Source organism: Seriola aureovittata, chromosome 2 (genome assembly GCF_021018895.1).
Source record: "Seriola aureovittata isolate HTS-2021-v1 ecotype China chromosome 2, ASM2101889v1, whole genome shotgun sequence".
Taxonomy (NCBI): Eukaryota; Metazoa; Chordata; class Actinopteri; order Carangiformes; family Carangidae; genus Seriola; species Seriola aureovittata.
Genome location: NC_079365.1, coordinates 13668355 through 13690979, shown reverse-complemented (window position 1 = coordinate 13690979; position 22625 = coordinate 13668355). Strand labels below are relative to the sequence as shown.

The 22625-nt window shown below is 41.3% G+C and overlaps 2 protein-coding genes across 2 annotated transcripts in view; one reads left to right on the top strand and one right to left on the bottom strand.

The window, feature by feature from the left end:
- Positions 1 to 3069: 3069 nt before the first annotated feature.
- LOC130187251 (nuclear receptor subfamily 1 group D member 2-like) lies at positions 3070 to 14506 on the bottom strand. Its single transcript, XM_056404685.1, has 8 exons — positions 13837 to 14506; positions 7764 to 8075; positions 7572 to 7660; positions 7307 to 7451; positions 5123 to 5700; positions 4828 to 5013; positions 4504 to 4714; positions 3070 to 4411 (listed from the first exon to the last, which is right to left on the bottom strand). Exons 1-8 carry the CDS (start codon positions 13853 to 13855, stop codon positions 4215 to 4217), a joined length of 1737 nt encoding a protein of 578 aa, XP_056260660.1. The 5' UTR covers positions 13856 to 14506; the 3' UTR covers positions 3070 to 4214.
- A 6215-nt stretch (positions 14507 to 20721) lies between these two features.
- LOC130183449 (retinoic acid receptor gamma-A-like) overlaps positions 20722 to 22625 on the top strand; it is a 42087-nt gene continuing 40183 nt past the window's right edge. Inside the window, exon 1 of the mRNA XM_056398868.1 lies at positions 20722 to 20806. The gene's annotated coding sequence lies outside the window, so the exon portion shown is untranslated. The remainder of the gene's footprint in view (positions 20807 to 22625) is intronic.

Genomic DNA, 22625 nt, shown 5'->3' with positions numbered 1-22625 from the left:
TATACAATGTCTTACAACAAAAACATGAACAAACACAGTGAACGATGTACAACTAACTTTTTGTTTGTACTTCAGGTGGACTTTGTCATCTGTCTCAAATACAGCCACACATGCATGGGGATTAATGGAAAACCACTAGACCTACTACAGAGAGCTAGGAGAATCTAGTTGTTTATGTGCTACAGTTTTAGCAACAAAACAGGTCGACATGACATCATCTCTTTGTGTAAGAGACTGGTTTAGTAAGAGGCACTCCAGACTAATGAGATGGAAGTTAAGAACATTATGGAGCACAAACATAACCTTTACAAACAGAAATAATGAGATTTACTGGACAACACCCACCTTTGATCTCCTTGTGCTGATCTTCGATTTACTGGTCTCTGCTGTGAGAATGCATTTAGAAACAACAGGGTTTAAAAGAAATGTTTTATAATGGATCTTAATGGTCTCAATACAGATCACAAAATAAGGAAATAAGAAAAGCAATCATCATATTTCACGGTTTGCCCACACTATAACTATAGTGCTGTGGTGATGACGTTGCTATATTAGAATATTTGCCTAGAAATAAGATCTATATTCTGGCAAAAAATAGTTTGAATTCACACAACCAGTGTCTCATTCATCCATCCATTCATTCTAACAATCTCTTATTCACTGTGAGAACGGGGCAACTCAAAGATTTAATACGAGCATTGCATCATTTTCTTGCTACAAAATATTATTCTGTTTTAAGACGTACAGACTGAATTCCTCAGGGAGCGGCAGATTCAGGTGATGATTCTCGACAGGTTCATCACCATGTGCAACCCTTTCCGAGTTGTCACATTTTCACAGCGTCACTGTCACTGACACAATGTAATCATGAAAACGTCAACTATAGCCACTTTACAGCCGAGATTCTGTTTGATAAATGTTTGATAAACTTCATCCAATCCTCAGTCCATAAAACATGTTAGATATAAAATCATGTGAAACTCTATTCGCCTTTCCTCCTCGTGGCCACTGGATGGCACCAGAAGACAAGAAAATATTCATATTTTATGTGGCAAGAAAAAGACCTGTGTCAGGCACACCGGAAGTAATATACTTTACAGTCATTGCCTCTTTGCTCAGGGATGCGATGGATGAACGAGTTGAAGCCTCATACTTTTAACAAAATGGAGTGAGAAGATGTTTTATGACTAAACATAATCCACACTCAGTGCTCATCCTAACAATTTTTTTTTTTTTAAAGGGTAAACAAAATGAATGTGAACTGATGGTGTTTTAAAGTTAAACTTAATGATGTGGTAAACAACAGAGACATTTGGAACTAAACTTCAAACCTTATCATTACTAAGATAATACTAAAACGGCTAAATTATTTATAGCTGTGGCTGTTTAGCGTGAACAATGACGTATCACCAACACGCCTCTACTTTACTGAGTGGCACACACTTGTTGTGGCTTGTTGTGTTATTTCATGACTCATGTAAATCAGGGGGAAAAAGTTTTTTTATTTCAATCCAAACAGAGTGCACAGACATGAAAGCAGGGTTGTTTGTACATGTTATAGTGAATGGGAATATCAGGTCATTTTTACCTGAGTCCCAGAATTCAAAGTTAGAAATTATACTGGTTCTAGAGAAAACAACATCTCCCCAAGGTCCGTTTCATAATTGTTCTGGAGGTTTGGGAGATATGACATGATCCTCATCAGCAAATGGAGTTTACCAATTTAGTAGTTGCATAAATTAAGATTTCCATTTTATTAGCAATCTTATGCTACAACCTCCTGTCCATATTGGCTTGAAAGCTGGAGGTTAAAAGTAAGGGTAAAAAGTTAAACACTAAATTTGATTTAAATGCTATCATCTCAATCGAGCCTGGCATTGCCGTACCAATGCAGGTCACTGCCTGGACTGGTTTACAGACTGAGTCCCAGTGGCATAAAATAATATAATTGCTAAAATGTGTTGCTGCTGTTAACATTCTGCCCAGTAGATGGCACATGAAGCCCTCAACATGACCCATAGAAATGACTGGAAATGGTTGTGTCAGAGCGCCACAAAGGACTAAGCTCTTACTGTAGAAGACTTTCAGTTTTTTTTTCTAATGCAGCTCTGAGAATAAAAGTTTGACTGTGTTCACATAAATGGAGGGCAGAGTGCAGCTTTTGGCTGATGCTCATATTTCATTTTGTGTTTCAAAGGGAGATACATAACAGGGGCAGTGTTACTGCCAGAGTATCACCTGATGTGGAGGCGAATTATTGTTTTTTATCAAATTATCAAAACAAATGTACAGGTGGATATGTGTCCAGTGATATTCATATGAGGAGTCACAGGTTATCTTGAATATCTTGAATGTTTGATCTAAAAATATACAAGGGAGAGAAGTCGATCATAATAACCTTTAGGAGACGACAAATATCTATTCAACTGTATACAAAAAGTATGTATTTGTCTGATATTAACAGTATTTACACTAAAATCTCAGATATTCAAGGGGTATTTCTGTCTACTTTAGTCCAGCTTGAAACAAGGCTTCTGAAGGCCAGAGTTACTGTTTATGGAAAATGTTCCCAAACATTTATACTAATATGATTTTCCCAGGCTGTCTACCAGACTGTAGCGATAGCAGTAAGGTCTCCTTGTCCTGTCTAGAACCCTGACTATTCACCTCCAGAGAATCTGCATGTGCAAGTCCCAAATGAACCGTCTCGACTGTCTTTTCAGTGTCACATTTGCATATACCACGGAACAGAATCCTTTTCGGTTCATAACCTTCCCTCCCAGCTGCTGCCTGTCGTCTCTGTCAGCGTGTGTTTGTGGCAAAGAACATCACCATGTAGGCTATATATTGGAGTGTCTTACTCTTTGAAATTACATTTACTTGTTATCACACACTCCAAAATCAAGTGATGTGTCTTGTTAGTAATAAAGCCCCTAATGGCTCTCAGATGGAGAGCATGATTGGCTGATTGCTTCTGTTGCTAGGCTACGACTCCATCGTATGCCTCGGCAATGCTGATAGTAGGCTTGCATTAAGGAAGAGGATGAAAAAAGATGAGCACAAGGAACATGCTATAGAACGTTTTTTAATAATGGTACTCTATGGTGTAACCATAAAACATTTACAAAATATTCACAGGGTGATGCAGTCAGTTGACAACACATTTATTTTCAATTATATATATATATCTTCAAATAAAAAGTTTATACTCAGAGCGCATAGTTCAAATGCTGCTTTCTCTTTCCTCTGCAGTCTGTAGAGCAATCTATTACATGTGACGTCATACAATAATTTCAATACTAACTTCATTTACATATCTGAGAATCTGCAAACTAACAAGGGTATGAACCAAGAATAAAGGTTATATACAAAATGTACAACAGAACACCTTGACATATTACCCATCAGACACGGTCTAAAATGACCAATAATTTCTCCCTGATTGCAGCATACAAATAAAATGCAACTTACTCTCATTTCTTAAAAATGTTATACATTTCTCAATCACAGATGGGTGATTTTCATAAAGATTTCCCACATGGTGACATGTTGTGAAAATAGCTTAGGTCATTCCAACAGGGCAAACACAAACCGTCCTCCTAACTATGTGTTAGACATTGCTATTGCTATGTTATATTTATTGATGTAAGAGGTTTCTCAATGTATGGAAAGTGCATTTTACACTTGTGGCATGAATGTACAGTAAGAAATCATTGTTGGTGAGTGTTCTATACATGTTCCTTTTTTTTTCTGGGCAAGATCTGCTTCCTTCTTGCTAGCTTTGTAAGCTGGGATGGGAGGACAAAGTCTAGTGAGGCTCAAAAGGCCCTCTCTTTCTTTTTGGTCTTCAGAACAGAAACTGTCTCAGGCAAACTCCAGGAGGGGAAGGTGATGATTTGGTGGATTGATGATGACTCGAAGAACCCAGGAAGAACACAGGCTTTGTTTTATTTATTTCTATATAGCAATCCTGGAAGCAACTGGAGGAGAGATCAGTTTGAGTTCAGGAGCTTCCGCCTCCTGCTGCGCCTCCGTCCTTCACTGATATTTTTCCGAGTCCTCTCTCTCTCACAGCACCAGACTTGGCACAGCTCCCACACAACAACTGTCCATCATGCAGAGGCCAGTGTATTGTATGCGGCAGGCCAGGCTTGCATGGGGAGCCGGGAGGTTCCCCACAGCAGATACCTCAGTAAGCTGCAGGCTATGTGAACTCAAGGGTCAATACGGAAAGCTAAAAGCTTGTCAGAGTGCTGGTTGTTAAGGGTGCGCAGGTCCGGCAGACGAAGCAGCAACTTTGGGAAAAGGGTGCTGTCATCCGGGCGGCGACTGGTGATGAGAGAGCGCAGGGCTTTTATTAGATTGTCCTGCAGCAGCTCCACTGCTCCCACCTCCACTATACCAGAGCGGTCTGAAGAAAGGGAGGAGAAAGTGGGGTTAGACATGAGGAAATGTGACTGCATATAATATGTACTTGTGTGGATATAAGTGGATAAGTCTTACCAGCTGACACGAGCACGACAGCCATAAAAAGAGCCATCTCGTCTGGCTCCAGACCCAAAGATCCTAGCTTCTCACTGAAATCAAACATGTTGTCCAGTAGGGAGCCCATGCCAAGAGCCCTCAGTGATGCCAGTGAGTACGTCTGTCCATTGAGGAAGGTCACTGTTCTCTCCTTGGGGTCAAACAATGAGCAGAACCTCACCATGAGAACCTGTGGACAGAACCAGCCCAGGTTAGCATCAGAAACAAATCAGAACACAGAAGGAAAAGAAAGGAAGAACAGAAAAATATTCCACAAACAACATTCAGGTTAAGTGGATGTACCTGGAAAGTGCCAGATTTGAGCAGCATGACCTGATCATGCTGGCTAAGACTCTGGAAGCCTGGGATGCTCTTTGCAAACTCCACTACTTCTTTGACAGCAGGGGTGAAGCACTGGGAGAAAGATTCCCACACCTCCTGACTGGAACGACTGGCCGGAGCCACAGGACATGAATTGAGTGGACATGCCTGCGAGAGACAGAGAGAAGAGAACAAGACAAGTGTTAGGGACTTATTATTGACATAAATTTCATAGATATCATAAATGTATATATATCAAAAGGAAAAAAAGGCTCACCAGCACTTTGGCACCTCCATTCAGCTTCCAGGGGCAGGGGCTTTGGTTCTGGGACTCGATGGGTTGGAAACTGTTCTGATTGGCTGGGTAGGGTGACTGAGGTGATAGACTGTGACTGATGGGGCACTGATTCTGATTGGAGGAGTAGGTGTACTTGACATTGTCAACGTTAGCAGTAGTGGAGTTTTCATTGTTGGTGTGGGCGACGGGGCAGTTTGTGGGGACATGGTAGCTTTGCGTCAGGTTTGCCTGCTCCCCACGAACTGTGTGCTGCGTCTGGGTTGTCGGGTGCGACAGGGCGGGCTCCTGTACTGAACCGTTCTGGAAAGAGGAAGTGCATGCGTTGCTATTGCGGGCAGCCATCTTGAGAGGTTTCTCGTCGCCGTTCATTAAATTGCCACGGTAAGCCTGCGATATGGAGCCTTCGTTCGTCTGGTTCTGTGGACTGGAGGGGGCATCGGGGGGAGGCGATACCTCCATTTCCATGGAAGCTGATTCATTGAGACTGTTCATGTAGCTCTGCATCTCATCCAAGAGTCTCTGCTTCTCCCTTTTAGGAATACGCCCAAAACGCACAGCTGAGGAGAATAGCAACAGGGAGAGAGCATCCTTTGTTAGCATTTAGTGACATCAAGCATCGATATCACTGCCAGCTCCTTACTGGCAGCACTGCCGTTAACACATTCAACAGCAGAAACACACACAGTTAAATGATTTTCACATTCAAACAATGTAGAGAAACGCAACGCTCAGTTCTTGCTCTAATATGAATTCAACATCTGACACTCCAACTGTAATCTCTAAATGGATTACTAATCCCAAGATCTCTCTTATCTGCCTCTGACTATTCTGTCTCCATCACAGCTGTTTCATCACAATACCGACACTAAAGCCTTCATCTCATGCGCCTGCCTCATCCTCCTCTCTAGTCTTTACAATCCTCCCTTCCCCCCTTTTCAATACTGCACCTCCACTGACAGCCCTATTTATAGTACTCTGCATGCTATACCACCTCCCCCTCATCCCTCGCTCTCTCTTCCCTTTCTGCCTTTTAGTTGAGCACTCATTCTCTATTTTCCTGTGGAAGTAGGTCACTGGGTCAGCAGCACTGAACATGATGTCATTAGTTAAGTGACAGAGTGAGTGAGTAGTAGAAAGGTCAAGATGACAAGAGAGGCAGGTAAGGAGAGGTGACGAGACAAAGGGTTGAAGGTGGGAGAAAATTTGGATGATCAAAAATGAATTTGCAGAAATCATGTTGTCAAGTCAAAGACGCTGGCTTTAGAGGTGTACAACATTATATCTTTGGGCTTTGGTAGAACCAGTAATCAACATTACATTTTTTCTTCTTAATTCAATTTGTGGGCATTTTATAGAGAATCAAAACATGTAACATATGGTTATTAACAATAAAGTTTCCCTGTTGCAATCTGATGAATTCGCAGGTGATTTTGTCACTCCCTCGTTTTGGCTTTTTTGGGTCAACTAAAAATGTTTGCTCCAGAAAGCCATGATTTATTATCACCTACTTTAGCCATATCCCTAGAGATCAGACTCCTGCAGTGAAATAATGCAGTAGAGCAGATTAGATGTAGTAATATTATTTTAATTTCAACTGTGGCTTTTATGATTAACAGGATGGAATAACATTAAGTCTCAAATGATTGTTTGTAAATGTCAGTGTTAAGAAATAACTAAATAAATAGGTAGGACCCATGCGTCTTGGCGAACACAGGGGGTGATCAACAACTCTGTGCCCCAATTTCCCAAAATAAACTCCATTTGTCACAGTTTCTGTATGACTGATGACTACTGGGACTCTCCGGCTCCTCTTGCCATAAATCAGACAGCAGGGCAAGGAGAGAGGGAGGCAGAGGGTAACAAAAGACAAAAGGAAGAGAGTGGAGAGAGAAAGAAGATACAAGAATAAGAAGAGAAAATGATTTTTTTTTTCTAATGGAGGAGTAAGAGCAGCTTAAAAACAGTAGAATCAGGCTTTTGTCGAAAGCTACAACAGGAATTCTTTTCTTGCCTTTTTAATAACCTATTGTGTGAAGCTTTAACATCTGATCCTCCCTGCGCTACACATATCAATTAAATCCTCTCCTCTGCAGTGAGAAAACTAAACATTAATTCGCCATGGGTCTAAATATCTTCTTTAAGAACATGAGCACAGTCTCTCACCATCTCTGGACATGCCCACGGAGAGACACTTCTTAAAGCGGCAGTGCTGGCACCGGTTTCGGTTCATGCGCATGATGAGACAGTTCTCATTCTTCACACACATCTTGTAGTGGATATTCTGCTGAATGCTGCGTCTGAAGAAACCCTGGAAAAGCAACAATAAAGACTTTAAAGCATGTCTATAGTGGCAGTGTGTCTGTGTGCGCTCCTATTGAACAAAAAAAAAAGAAAGAAATAACATAATACTATCTCTGTTCAGTCTCACCTTGCAGCCCTCACAGGCGTGAACACCATAATGGAACCCAGATGCGATGTCTCCACACACCTTACACAGAAGCACCATACCTCCGGTTTCTATGAAAGAAGCATACATCCATCATCAGAGAGAAAAATACAACGACTGCTGGCAGGTAAACATAGAGGGGAATGCGGAGGAGGGAAATGAGGGGGTACTTACTGGTGAACGTGCCAGTGAAACCACAAGGTCTTTTGGCCACTGTGGGATGGTTGTAAGTTACCGATGATACTGTCGTTATTTGGGCAACTGGAGCATTGTTTACTTCAGGAAACTGGAAGACCATTTTCGGGGAAGGAGTTCCTCCCCCTTGTTCCCCTCTCTGCCTCGGTGCCCCAATCTCCTGAAAGGAGACACCCTCTGGGGAAGAAGGCTGCGAGTGGGAGGAGGGCGACTGGGTCTGATATCCACTTGAAGGGCTGCCAGGACTCGGGCTGGCACTGCCAGACGAGCCAGCATACAAGATAACACCACCTGGAGGAACAGAGAGGGGCAAAAAAGCTCAGTTCACTGATCTTCATCTGGGTCTCTCATGCACAATGTAGGTGGGAGTGTAAGTGTTGAGCAATGTTCTACTTTGATACAGTGTGCGTACTTGGCAGACTGTCACAAACACCACACAAAACCCTGATCAGAAATTTGATCTGATAAATAATTTAGAAAAAATGTCACCGCTATGGCAACAACATGTCTGACCTGGATATCTGTGCAGACACTTTTGGTTTCGAATCTGTTAGACAATCAAGTGAAAAAATACGCTTTGTCATGCCAACTCTTAAAGGGCAGTGAAAACAAGCTGCCTGCGTGTTGTTTTTACTGATTAGTGATACTTCTTGAAAACCATTGCACATGGTTTGGTGAATGAATAATGCTAAAGAAACAATGACCAGGCACAACAAAAACCCTTTTCTCTTGGGTGAACCAGCACCCACATAAGCCAAATAGTCACAGTGTGTTACTTGGTTGAATAACATTATGGCTAAATTGTATGGTCTGATAAGGTAGTCTACATTTCCGTGATAAAATATATGACAATATATTACACTGTTATCAAATGTATTTCAAAATATTATACAAACATGTCAGCAAATCTATGTGGAACAGCAAACACCATAAGATTCTAATCATAATATGACAGTTAGTCACTATACACTGACAATGAGTGCCACAAACAGGCCTTTGTTTAGGGACGTCACATCCAATCGGAAATGCCCTGTTACCCCTCAGCACAACACCCATCCACCCCCCTTGTTTTGCAGTGTTCTTCCCTGCAAGATGAAAGACTGCCCCTCACGTGCAGGCTGAGCCAGCCAGCTCCCTGCCTGCTTGCTTGCTTTCAGTACTGAGTCTTTTCTCCCGTCCCTCCCACCCCCTCCCTTCTTCTCTATCCTCCTCCCATCCAACCTCCTCCTCCCTCCCTCCTCCTACCTCCTCCCTCCCCACTTTGGCTCCAGGCCTGCAGAGCCATCTATCCGCCAGCCACCTGACCGGGAGCTCACATGGACTCTTGACACAGTTCCCGCCCGGCTCACAAGGCTCTTTGCGCAGTCCCGTGTAGACAACAGCAGCAGTACAATAACAAGCGCTAGGGCAGATCACGTTTGGAATAGAGAGGGCTTTAATGCTGTGACTACAGACGTAGGGGAAAGCAAGCAGGGCATGGCTACCTTAAGTCGGTGCATTCCACAGAGTCACTAGAAACCGTGTAGAGGGTTACAGTCACGTTGTTGCTGGCCATAATGTTTTGACACATTTAAATGATTCGCTTGGGGGTTTTAATCAATTAATATGAGAATGTCATTATGCATTTATATCGCAGGTGTTTAAGAATGGGAGTAAAGCAAACTCACCAAATCTAATTTAACCACTTATAAGGCTGACATTCTTTTAATTAATAGTATTGTGGTGTTAAAACAAGAAACAGCAATTATAATATAATCTCTTCTATTACAGACATTCAGGATTTCAAGAATGTATCTATTTGTGCTAATGTGAGTGGTCCACTTGTGATAATCCTCATTTTCTGTTCAGTTTGCCCTCCGTTTTATTTGCTATTAGATCACGGTGTCATGTATATAATTACTTTAGCATAAAAACCTGCCAATCAAAACCTTTTGTCATGTTCAGCATTTGCTTGTTTAAGATTCTCCATTAAAATTCTGTGTCACTGGGCTCATATCATGAGCTTTGTGGGTCACTATCACAAAATAAAATTCTCAGTGAATAACCAGTAGCACAGGTTGTATCGGATTCCGGCTCTGTTTTATCAAAAAGGTTCCTGTCGTCTAGTAAAAAAGGGTGGATCGTTGAACTCTAGTGGCAGTGTTACAGTCACGATACCCTGGATTTGTCATTGTGTGCTCTTTTCCTCTGAAGCACCTTGAATCATTTGAGAAAAAGCCTCCCTGCGCTTCCTCTCCTTGAGAAAACACGTGCTGCGTTTCTGTTTAGCTCTAAGTGCCTCCTCAATTCCCCCGCTCACACGTGTCAGCACTGAATGCAAGGTACTCTGGCCTTGAATGCTTGTGTGTGGTGGCAGCTCCAGTGTCAGTCAGGCTCTGACTTCACCCCTCACACACAAATGTTACTTAGTGCATGTGCAGTTTCCTGGGTGTTTGTGTGAGAAAGATACAACTTCATAGACGTGTGTATCACCTGCAGAGGAAACGGGTGACACCCTGCTGTCACATGAGCTCCACACCCACACTCTACATTCACAGTCAACATCCCCGCCCCTCTGCTGTAAAAACGTTCCATGTCGTTTCTCCTCGTAACCATTTCGTGGAATCTGGTTTGACTTGGTGCCAGAAGGAGCTCTGAGAATATCAGAGCTGCTGTACTCAGGCACAGGTTACAACATGTGACCTGTGGATACACACACGGCCATAAGAACTACAGAATAAACAAAACACTCCACCGCCCCTCCTTTTGCCAGTCCTCCATGACTTCCCCTCTCATGTGTTCCCATCCCCTGGGCATGCATGCATGGCAGGCAAACTGTATAGACATCATGCTCATATCATGTCTGGCGGGGGCGGGGGGGGCGCCCCCTCTTAGTCTGTCCTCTTTCATGTGAACATTTACAACTGTGCATGGGCAGTAAGCCTCACTCCACGTGAAACATCTGGCCTCATGACATGTCTATTTATGAAGCACTTTCAAGGAGAATGGTTCTTTGAAAGCAACTGAGGACAAAATTTGCTGTATGTTGTTCCAGTTTGAACTTGAGTTCAAAAGCAGTTGTAGTTCAAAAGCTTAAACATTTTCACATGTAGATCTAGTGGTTTCACCCTAACATATGCGATTGACTGGAAGAAGCAGGTTACACACGATCCTTGGATAGAAATACTATCTGACATCTGAATCAAGCTTGGCTTTTAATCTGAGTTACCTAGCTATGTGATCATCTCTCAAACTGATACCCACAGGAATCTGGTTTCAGGACTGGCATCAGAGCTCAACATCCCGTTAGCATGAATGACACCCGTGACGCATTCAAGTAGCCTACTTATTCCACTTAAGGTGAAAAACACATTCTGGAGATGAGGCATATCTTTTTCATCACTAAAGACCTTAGCATGAAGGCAGTAATCATGCTTTTAGGTCACAAGGTCATCTCTCTCAAGGAGGTTTCTATAGTCACGCTTATCATCCCCTTTGTGGATACTGAACTACTTAGAAATCAGTTATTTGACTATCAACGCACACACATTATTCAGATTATACAGTTTAATCTTCAACTAGCGATGTTGAGGGAAGACTAACTTTGCAAGTATGTCAATGATGCAATTCACTAAACAGGGCTCATTTTGATTAAGGCATTCAATGATAATTCAACTGATGATTATTCAGGTTGATATAACTTTATGACACTAATGTATTCTGTGTTATTGACAAATATCCTTAATGTTTGTACAACTATAATCTTTTATTATTTCTACACCATTTAGAGATTGTCACATTATGCCATTTATCCCCTCTTTTGCTTACAAGTTACATTTTATGAGCAATTGGTAATCTGCTAGCAGTCTACAAATTCCTAATCTTCAAACAAACATATGTAAGAGTAAATTATAAAACCTCAATCTAGGTAAATTTCTTCCTTCAATCCTACTGAAAAATGTTCCACACTATTAAACCTATTATATTCCATAATTTAGAGTAACAATCTATGTCATCTATATTAAATTTAACTGACCTATGTTTATGTTAGTAATAGTATCATTATGGTGCATAATGGCAGTAATGGCTCATTTGGGCATTCAAAGTTTTCTTGCTGCAGCTATATTACCACTAAAATAGATGGTGATGCGTGTGCACAGGAAGAACTGGTTATCCAAAAAGATTGAACACAGCCCAGCGTCGGTTAAAATGTCCGTTCAGACAACACATAGTGACACTTCATGTGAAACTTGGCCGATGGTAATTACTAATAGACATTTCAAAACAGTTATAGCAACCAGAACGAGGGAATAGGCTGTTAAACCTCTCTGACCCACTGACCAAGCTAACAGAGGAATCCCCGTGCGGGCAGAGCGCGCGCGATAGAGAGGAACGACGGGGAGGGGCGGGGTGCATGGGAATCATGCGCTGCACGTGGATGCTGAGGCTGTATACACGTGCTGTCAGCTCGAGGCGGGGTAGCTGCGTATTAAAAATCAGGCGCATGATTCCATACATTATCACGACCGTTTTCTACACGGGGTGCGCTGGGCGGAGAGCAGATGAAAAGACATCGCTGTCTCAATGGCGTGTCTACTGCTTGGTTACCACAGCTGTTATATTTCTATCGGGATTTATGTGTAATGATTATTACTGGTGACGTCATCAAGCATTAAGATATTTTAGTCCGGCGGTCTGAGGCACTTAATGGCTTGCTGTGATGTGGTATCCGATTCCATTCTGACTATATTTTTAGCTGCAATAAATTGATATTAACATTTTATTGCCGGTTGAGTCCATATCTGTTCAGTCCAGTCCTGTGTGCTGGAGCAGAAATTCACAAGACGTTGATACTGCCCTTCATATCCATTATGGTGGCCTATAGTCTGTTACTGAGGTACAGAGTTAATGGCAGATGGTTTCAAATTGGGTTTGACTGGTTCACTTGTTTTATGAGTAACATATGATTTGCGCTCGGCTCATTCATCATCAGCTTCCTCCCACTACATTTGGGTTAGATCATGATTCAGGTCCTGGCAGAACAGGATGTTTACTCCGTTCTTCGAGTCATGGCCAGTTCCATGGAAGGACCATTTGGCAACGGTCACTTGTTTTGACTCAGTGGGCGTGACTGCTCCTTAGCATAGCCTACTCACATGTGTTTGGCAAAAAAAAAAAAGATGCACTTCAGCCTGGATTACAGCCAAGTGAAATGAATCACTCACTGCAACAAAGTAACAACTCACACTCCGACTTCCGTATGTGTATCAGTTGTTACTGGTTCGAGACATAGCCTATGTGCACTCACGGTAGGATCAGTGTGTGGAATTAACCCATAGATATAATGAGAATCAAGCCAATAACGTTAACATGATTGAGACAGGCTGTGCTGTGGAAAGTGAAGGTGCCCGGCCAAGGTGCATTTAGGGTCGCGCTTCACGTGAGGGAGTGTTTACATGCAGAGAATCGGAAGTCCGCCGCAAAGACTGACGAAACAGGACTATCCTTTCTCAGCTCACTCCCTCAAAACACTCTACTGTTTGCAGCCCAGAGGCGCTTGGCAAAAAGCCACACATTACAGTGATGAATTACACTTCAAGTAACGACGTTTTTGTTTTGTTTTTTTAAATATCAGATATCATTCCACAGCCATGAGTTTCACAGTAAGATGTTAAATATACAGTAGTTTAAAAACTGCAGGCACTGACTTCAATTGTATCCTGGAGTTCACATTTGTATATTGCCTAGTGTCAGGTGCACAGCGTTTTAAACTAACATGCAATTGAACAGGATAAAAACCTGTCAACTATCGCCCTACAATAACCAGCAATAACCACGTTTATATAGACATTGACTCATGGAATTATAAGTAAATATAAAGTGCTGAAAAAAAATCTATAGAAAATTTACTCGTAAGCCTCTATAAAAAAATCAAATAAAATGTAGAGAAGTGCAACGGCATCTTTTCCCAGTATGCACCATAGCCGGCTCCTTCCAACAGCTATTGGCACTGAAATACATTTTCCAGTGGCTTCAAGCAAAACACACACAGTACAGTATAAAGGAGACTTACCACCAGGGCTATTTTCCATGTTTCCCAGTCGATCGATGTTGCTCTGTTGTTCCGTGCTGTTTAATTGAGGGCGTTTAATGCTGGACTGACTGCCACTGCTTGCCACTGAGGAGTTTCGTTGAAACAGGTGAAAGAGTCATGAACTGCCAAGGCATAAAGAGTGTATCCAAAAGCTCAGACCAACAGGAGTGTGCACAGGGCATTGGGGGTCTGATGAAAACCCAGTCAGCGAAGAAGTAAAAAAAAAAGTAATATTTAAAGAAAAAGGAAATTAGAGCAGATCTGTTACTGATCCAGATAATTTCCAAGGTGAATAGATGCACAAGGCTGCTCGGCGCACCGTCTGCACACCTTATGATACCAGGCTGGATGATATCACTGTATAGGGGTTCTCTAAATTACAGAGGTCCCAAAGCATTCAGCTTCTTGCCATGTACAGTCACCATCAAAACATGACTAGAGTGGAAGTAGTTTAAACACTCCCTACTCATCAATAAGCAACACGCGTCCTAAAATAACCAGCACGTTTTCAGGTGCCTGAGAAATGTGACCATTTTTTTTTCCTGTTCTCTTTTTTGTGTCCCTTCAACCGCCTGTTTGTTGATGTGTATCAGGGATGTCTCTCTCTCCTCTCTCTCTCTCTCTCTCTCTGTCACGCTCTCTGAAAACATTTCACCCCCTCCCTCTCCTCCCCTCACGCCCCCACTCTTTTTTACTCTTTCTCACTTTTTCATTGGCCGAGAGCCCCGCGTGGAGACGGCACATTGGGCTCGTTCGACACTGGAATGCTGGTTAAAGCTCTACTGCATGTGCGCATGGCATGTGAGCTCGCGCTGCCCTACTGACACACATTTTATGCTAATGAGCTGCCTGGGCTCGGCGATAAGCGGAGGGGAAACGAAGAAGAGATGGGAGGAGGAAGCAAGAGGTCTCACTCTTGCCTCGTGTCCTGACTTCTCTTACAGTTTTCTTGTTGGATAAGGTCATGGCTTTCAATGCAAAGACAGCAACACTGGGCAAAGTGCGAACCTTTGTCCCAGTACAATATCAACTCCAACTCAATCTTGTGGTCCCAGTTTCGAAGAGGGGCCCTGTGTCAAACTCTAGCTTTAAGACATTTATTGTTTTAGTTAGGAGCACATTTGCTGCTTGTGGGATTTTTTGTTTACTTCTTACTTTACTTCTCCTTTCATTTTCAAATTGTTAGAAATCTCCATTTTAATTTTCTTTTTAACCTCCAAAGACCATGGTGACATGCAAATGTAAATGCAAGAGATTGTGCTTATTGCATTTAAAAATTGGAAGTTAGAACAGCTTATGTCCTTTCATTTTAATTTGGTCATAGAAAGTCTACACAAGTAAGTTACCTGCCTTTATACACCACCCATATCTGATTGGTCAAGACGATTGCTGTGAAACATGCAATTTTGGCTTTAAATAGCCTATAAGCAACGAAAAACACAATGGCCACAGTGAACCGATCCCTAATCCCTGAAGCCAAATAATGGCAAAATATTTTTACAGTAGTGCCTCACTGTGGTTTTCAATAGTCATGATGATAGACTGATCTTTTAACTTTAATTGTGAATTTTTCCTCTCGTGTACTGAGTTCTCCCCTGATGATTCCAGTCAACCAGACTATCATGAATGAGTGTTCACAATTTTGATAAAGCCCTTGTACTGATGTTTGCCACATACTACTTTCTCAGCATTACCTTATTACTTTCATGTTATTTTACTACACTAAAAGTTTTCTGTGCAAGCTGTTTTTCAATCAATGTTTGAGTAGAGTGTGATTCAGCTAATAGTAAATAGTAAATAAAATTTGTGTGTTAATTTGACTTGACAACTAAGTTATGTTGAATAAACATAAAAATAAATGTTCAGCAACCTGGTCATTTTATGTCATATAACATAAATTCCCTGCAATGACATTTAACCTCCTAGGACCTGGCGTCCACATATGTGGACCTCACATTTTGGGTTCTCTAGACCACAATACTAACTTTTTCTCAACAAGGGCCTGGTGACCACATATGAGGATATATACTGCCACTCAGTAATCGAAATTTAAAACTAATGTCCTCATATGTGGACATCATTTTTCTCAGGTCCCAATCAGCCTAAATAGCAAAGAGAAATTAAAAATGCACGCCATGCAAGAGTTCGGGTCTTAGGAGGATAATTATATGCTCAAAAAACAATTTAATTTGTTGTGTGATTTAAAAAAAGTTCTGTTGATCTAGCATTAATTTCCAATGAGACAAGGGTCATGTTATAGTTATTTTTTGTCTGGTGCAACTGTAGTGTTGTAAACTAAAGTTTTGTGTGCAAGCCATTTCCATTAAACTTTAAAGTTGAGTAAGTGAATTGGAAATTACAATGCATAACAAATGGAGGGGGAGTAAACCGGTAGAAACACCCATAAAGCAGTTTCACTTTAAAAATCAGTAATTCGGCTCATCTGGCACAGCAATTGCCACAAAGGCTTAGTCCTACCAGAAGCGCCGGCCCAGTTCGACCTGTAGCCGCACGACTTCCCCTCTCTCCCTGACTTTCCTGTCTATTTCAGTGTAGCTATCTGAAATCAGTGATTTGGTGGACAGGGAGTAGCTGGAAACGGAGACAGCTTACCTTTAATTCTTAAGTTATAAACCAGATGTTCTGCAGGTTTTTACTGGCAGCCGAATTAACTGCAGAAGTGTGCTCCTCTCCATAACAAACGGACGAGGGGATTACAACCGGTAAACGAAAAAAGGCGTTTCAATTTAAACACCAAAGATTCGTGAAGCTTTTTCACAGACAGAGGACGTCTCTGGCGGCTGGGAGCTGAGCTGCCTAACATTTGCCTGTCTTTTTTCTCTGATAATTTAAGATCCAGACGTCCGCTGACTAAAATCCTTCATCTGGTTAAAATGTATAGTTGAAAACGACCAAGGTGTTAAAAGTGTATGTGGCTTAAAGCCAGGTAAAAATAAAGTTTGACCTTCTGGCAGGCAATCAAAACTGACCAATGCCCATGGGGGATATGATGTCATTGACAGGCGACCAACTGTCCATTACCATGATTGAAACCACGGATAAAACAGAGATAACTGAGAAACCGTAAAACTAAGAAAAAAAAAAAAACAGTATACAGGATCTTTGATTGAAATAATCAGATTTCTCTATGTCTGAGAATTGATGGAAACATTTGGGAAAATGTAAGTACAAAACTCAAAAAAATATATAACACAGGTCTTGTCATTTGTACACATTTTAATGTGGAAAATTTATTGTAACTTTAAGCTAATAGGTAGAGACAAACAGACAGACAAAGTAACAAAGTAAAACATTAAGCCTGTCCACGTGCCCTTTCTGCTCAAGGTAAACGTGCATGAGCAGTGCGCATGCGCAGAGGCTTATGCCCACATTCTCCAAACAGATATTAGTGCGGGCTTCGACTAAGGAGTGGCAATTATTTCAAACATAGACGATCTTTGCCCACAAGAGCGCGCACGTGCGGAAAGGGCGGTGCTCATCGTGACTCCCACCGTGGCTTCCACCGCCCCTCCTGCTCCATCACGTTTCCTCTCTCTCTACAGATTGTGCTTTGCTGAAAGCCAAAATATCGGCGGAGATTGGCTGGGACACAGTGAATGTAGGTCAGGAGCTGCTTGTGCAAACATGAGCATCGTAAAATAGCTCAAATGCGCCTAAAACCGCAGTGTCTTTTCAGAGAGCACTCAAAAGACCGCCTGTTGCTGGCAGGCATACAGAGGATTACATTTTAGGTCACGTAACTCATTCTTGAAGGTTGGGCGGGATGTTTTTATCACATTTTTTCTTATTCTTGATAGGTGGGCTGAGTGAAAAAACTCCTCACTGCATCATTCAACTTGTGGGGAATTATGCTAAGAGGTCACAGTCTCCATGATATAAAACTCAGCACCTGCTCTGGATTTTTCTTTTTCTTTCATCTAAACATTCTTCAAAATTCCTCCCCCAAAATGTTGCCGAACAAGAAAAATGACAGGATCATACCCACATAATACTCTTTGTATGCCCTGAGCCAACTGGAGTCTTTTAATATGGGTTAATAACATGGAAAGGTCAGTGGAGGAAAGTGCATGTACTCGAATACTGTGACTAAGTACAGTTCTGAGGTAAACTACTGTAATTTTAGGTATTGTTATGTTTACTTCACTACATTTATGCATTTTAGAAAGTTGCTAGTTAATTTCAGATTAAGAATTACTATAAAAAACATATGATCCCTTTACCAGAGATGATGCATTGTAAACTACCCAGCAGTATATGAGGTAGTTCAGCTCAACCCCAACCAGCTACAATAAATTACTGCTTATATATAACCATGTGATAACATGATATAGCAGTGATAAGAACCATCCTGCATAAATATCATATGAATACTTATACCTTTAAATGCAAGACTTACTTGTAATGGGTGTGTTATTGCTACTGATACCAGGCTTTTACATTGATTCCTTTTTCCATACAGTCACCTCCTGCACACCATTTTGGCATCAAATATCCAATATTTACATTGACACCACACCACGCCTGGCAGGTGTTTTGGTCACATAGATATGTAAATTACATTCAAATAAGTCATAATGTGTTTATATAAATTTTCTTCTCTCCAGTAGATGGCAAAGATGTTTTAATGTATTCAAGCTCCAGCGTCAAACATTCTGTGATAAACTCAAAATTTATGTACATTTTTAAAAGACTTAATACAATAAAGCTAATCTCAGACATCACAGTCATCTGACATGACATGAATGATTAAATTGTCTTCAGCACAGGACTCACAAAATAGTTGACAGAAGGGGAGATTCCTTCATCCTTATCCATCCTTTTTAATGAAATAAAAATTATTTGAGAATATATGAGTTTCCTTAAACTGTCTCATACAATAAACTGTCTGATTTTGTTAATTTAAAACATGCCTAATATTAATAATTTACATTATTGATAAACATTTATTTAATTTGTAGAAATAGTACCCAATCAACAGTTGACATCACATTTAGGTTGAATAAATAATTGTGATAAAAACAACAATGAAACAAACAATAGCATATTGTTTTTTTGTGCTTGCTCCACCCTTTCCCATGATTTCATTTCAGCGAAAACAATGTGATATAGATATGAGTATATTGAAGGGCTGAGTGAAAACAATTTGTTCAAGCATATCTTAATATGTTCCCACACCTGCCCTGGACCCCACTATGAAAATCAGTGAAGTAGAGACATCCTCAAACCCTGATCTTGAACCTGAAACTGACAGCTACATTAGATGTAATAAGTGAGTGAGCAGTGCCTCACTGTGGTTAAAATGAGCTGTGCAGCTCACTTCTGGTCGAGTGGGCAGATGTGTCTATTGTTGCTGATGTCGTACCAAACAAAGAATCAGGTTATTTGGACACGAGGAGTCATTTGATACATGTAGTTTGTGCTGTTGACTGTTTTGGGCATTGCATAGTTACATATAATGAAGATGTGTGTCAGAGAAAATTAAGCTGTTTGTTTATGAAAAATAGTAATGATGTCTTTTTCGAATATCTGCATGTTTGTAGAAACATTATTCATCCATTGGGTTTGGGGATGATCTCACTGCCTGTTAACTACCTGGGCAACATTAATGCCAGAAAAAGCCTCCCTCCCCTCCCCTCCCCTCCCCTCCCCTCCCCGTACCCCTCTTAGGTATAGTTTTAAAATGCAGGACTATTTGTTTCCCTCAGGGTGGCAGTGCTAGCATTGGTAAAGGTCTGCGAGGAGCTGGGCTTATTTTCATTGATACTGTGTTGGGTATTTCACCAAGTTCTCTCAAATTGCTAAAAGAATGTGGCCACATGTGGCCCACACCACCTCCAAGTATGATCTGAGTGATCAGATCTCAAATGCGTCCTCATTGGGTCCTGGGCGTGTTCGCACCTGTACTTGTGATTGGATCGCCTGAGACGGATGTTAATACCAGGTCTGAGCAGGGCATAAGTCCTCACAAGGTTTAAATTCAATGGTATGTAAGCTTTGCTGTGACTACACTTCCACATAGGTGTGGATGTATGTGTTTATATCCTCAGAGATATAGGGAGGACTGAATTAGATATATAGCACATTAGCATCAGTACTCTAATTAGAGTTTTAGGGAGGGCCATAAAATATGAAGCCTCAATAACACTGTTTGTAGCTATGCACGAACTGTGCTGAGGCCATGTGTTTGAGGGTTGTCAAAACATACTGTGACCTGTGGAATTTACAAGATTTTTTTCCAGTCTTATAGCAGCATTGCTACAGCACCAAGTGACACCTGGGCTAATGAGTACAGCTGTGCCCAGGGCTATCATCCACCTCCCACCCACTCCTCCATGACAAACTCGCAAATGACAGTTACATTAATAGCATGTTCACAGTGTCTTTACTTTTATTAATCTGGGAAGTTTTAAAGAACCAGTGTATCTGTCATTTCTGACCTGAGATGCTGCGGAGTTGCTTTGATGGCTGCTCTTTAGTTTTTTATGCATCTGGCCCTTTTCTATAGAGTGAATACACATAGCAATAACCTCAGATTTGAAGGAGTAAATCCTGCTCTCTGTATTTGCACTGTTTGTATGCAAAGAGTTTAGATTCAAAGCCTGGTTTTAAATGTCATGTGACATAAATTTATCTCCCACTTCCTTTTTCAGAATACAGAGATAACATGACAGACTAAAATATATTGCACCATATAGCAGGCTCAAATGGGACAAACAAAAATAAATACCAACAATAACAATATACATAACAATTCACATTAAACAGTGATGATTTTCAGCTTTGTCTTACTTTCCCTCCTCAGCTGAAACAGCGCCACTGCCCCTCTGACTCCCATGATGTGGCTGAAGAAGTACTGCAGCTGTTTCCTTTTGAACAGTAACCATGGTGATCAGCACCATCAGGGGATTTGGTTCCCCTGCCAGAAGAGGTGAGTTTGAATGATAATGAAATACTACAACAACATGATGCACAGTGAAGATGAAGGTATATGTCCAAAGCAAAGCCAAGAGAGCATTAGATTTTACATTCAGTTTTCTCAGTAGGAGGGATTACCCAGTTTGAAGGGCTGAGATCAGCCTGTAGACAGAAACACAGCTGGTAATGTGAAAAGTAAAGCAATATAAAATCTGAAAACACTTTGGTAGTTAGTCCATAGACAGCAGACTTAGTGTGTAGTGTAGGAAAAAGTGACATAATGGGTGAGGTTGGCAGTGAGAAATTAGTCATTGAATACCAGTCGGTTTGAGCCTACGAATGAGCTTGTGCTGTAGAGTTTGGCCGTTGTAGGTATGGGCTCCAATGATATTATGTTCGGTATGTTTGGCCGGGTAGAGGCAGAGCATGTGTAGGGTGATATCTTCTGGGACTGAGGGATTCCTTGAAGATTGCCCTGTCTTGTTTCTCTTGTTTCTCTTCATTCAAGCAGCTACTGTGATGTTAAGGGACAAATAGAAATGGAAATTGTCAAATATACTGTAGGTCTCCATCACCACAAAGCCAACAAAGCTAAAATAGGATGTCAGCTTCCAACGTACTCGGAGAGTTTCTTTCTCCACACTGCTGTGTATCTGTGACATAAATCTATCATTTGAGCTTCACAGTAGACAGACCAGTTTGGTGGAGTTGCACACATACGTTTGACATCAAACTCAAACTGCTGTGGGATTTGTTTGAGTGAATTAACCAGTTTGACCAGCAATATAATCCATGTGAGACTTTATTGATCCAAAATGAGTATTAAACTTTCAGAACAACACATTAGATGCAATGCTAAAATGACAAAGAGAGCAAAGCTCAAAACGTGGTAACATTTACTCACTTTTCATGTCAATTTCAAGAATTGTGATCACAAATAAACACAAAATGTCCAATTAGTAGAGTTGCTTCAATTATTTGTGTTGCTATTCAGCCGTGGGTGCAACACTAGCAAACCGCAAAACAATGAAAACATGAATAAAACTAAATTATGCAGATATTTTGGCAGTGTTGAGCAGCCCATTGAAAATCCCCTTTCTGATGCAATGTGCATAGAGTAACAGTTTTTTGGGGCTGCCTGCACTACAGTGATTTGTGCGGCTGAATTTCATCAAAACTGCAGGCAGTATATACATATCTTAATTTGTTGTTGTCTGAGGGGAAGGATAGGGAACAGTTGGTTACAATAAAATAAACAGAACAAGCCCATCAGTAACCCAACAGCTATGATACCTGGGAGCTTTGTACTGCCGGCTGCATTGAGGCGTGTGGGTTATTGGGACTCACTAAACAACATTCAGAAACAATGCTACTCCCCTGATGAGCCGAACAAGGCAAACAAAACTGAGTACTATGATGGTACTCGCAACCTATGTCTGATACTTGACCTTGTTTACCCTCCAGAGGGCATTTACATTTTCTGACAGGCAGACAGATATTGCAGCAGGCAGCCAAGATCTGCTGAGATCTGCTGACAGGCGGCCTCTTTTGAAGAGGTGCCAGATTATCCTGAGGGGGAAAGCTCCATCCGTCTTGTATCCAAACAGTTTAATGTATTTACTTTTGTTTTAGCGCAGTGGGGAAAGTGGAGGCAGGTTGGTTGGTGGCGAGTTGCTAAGGGCAAATAAAACCTCATGGAACCTTGTGTCTTCATGTAACCTGTAGTGTAATATTTGTAAATCAGTCTGCAAACTGGTGAAGGAGAAGAGATTTATACACAATACTCACAATATGTTTTAAACTGGTATCCAGTGGCTGTATACAGTTTCCAG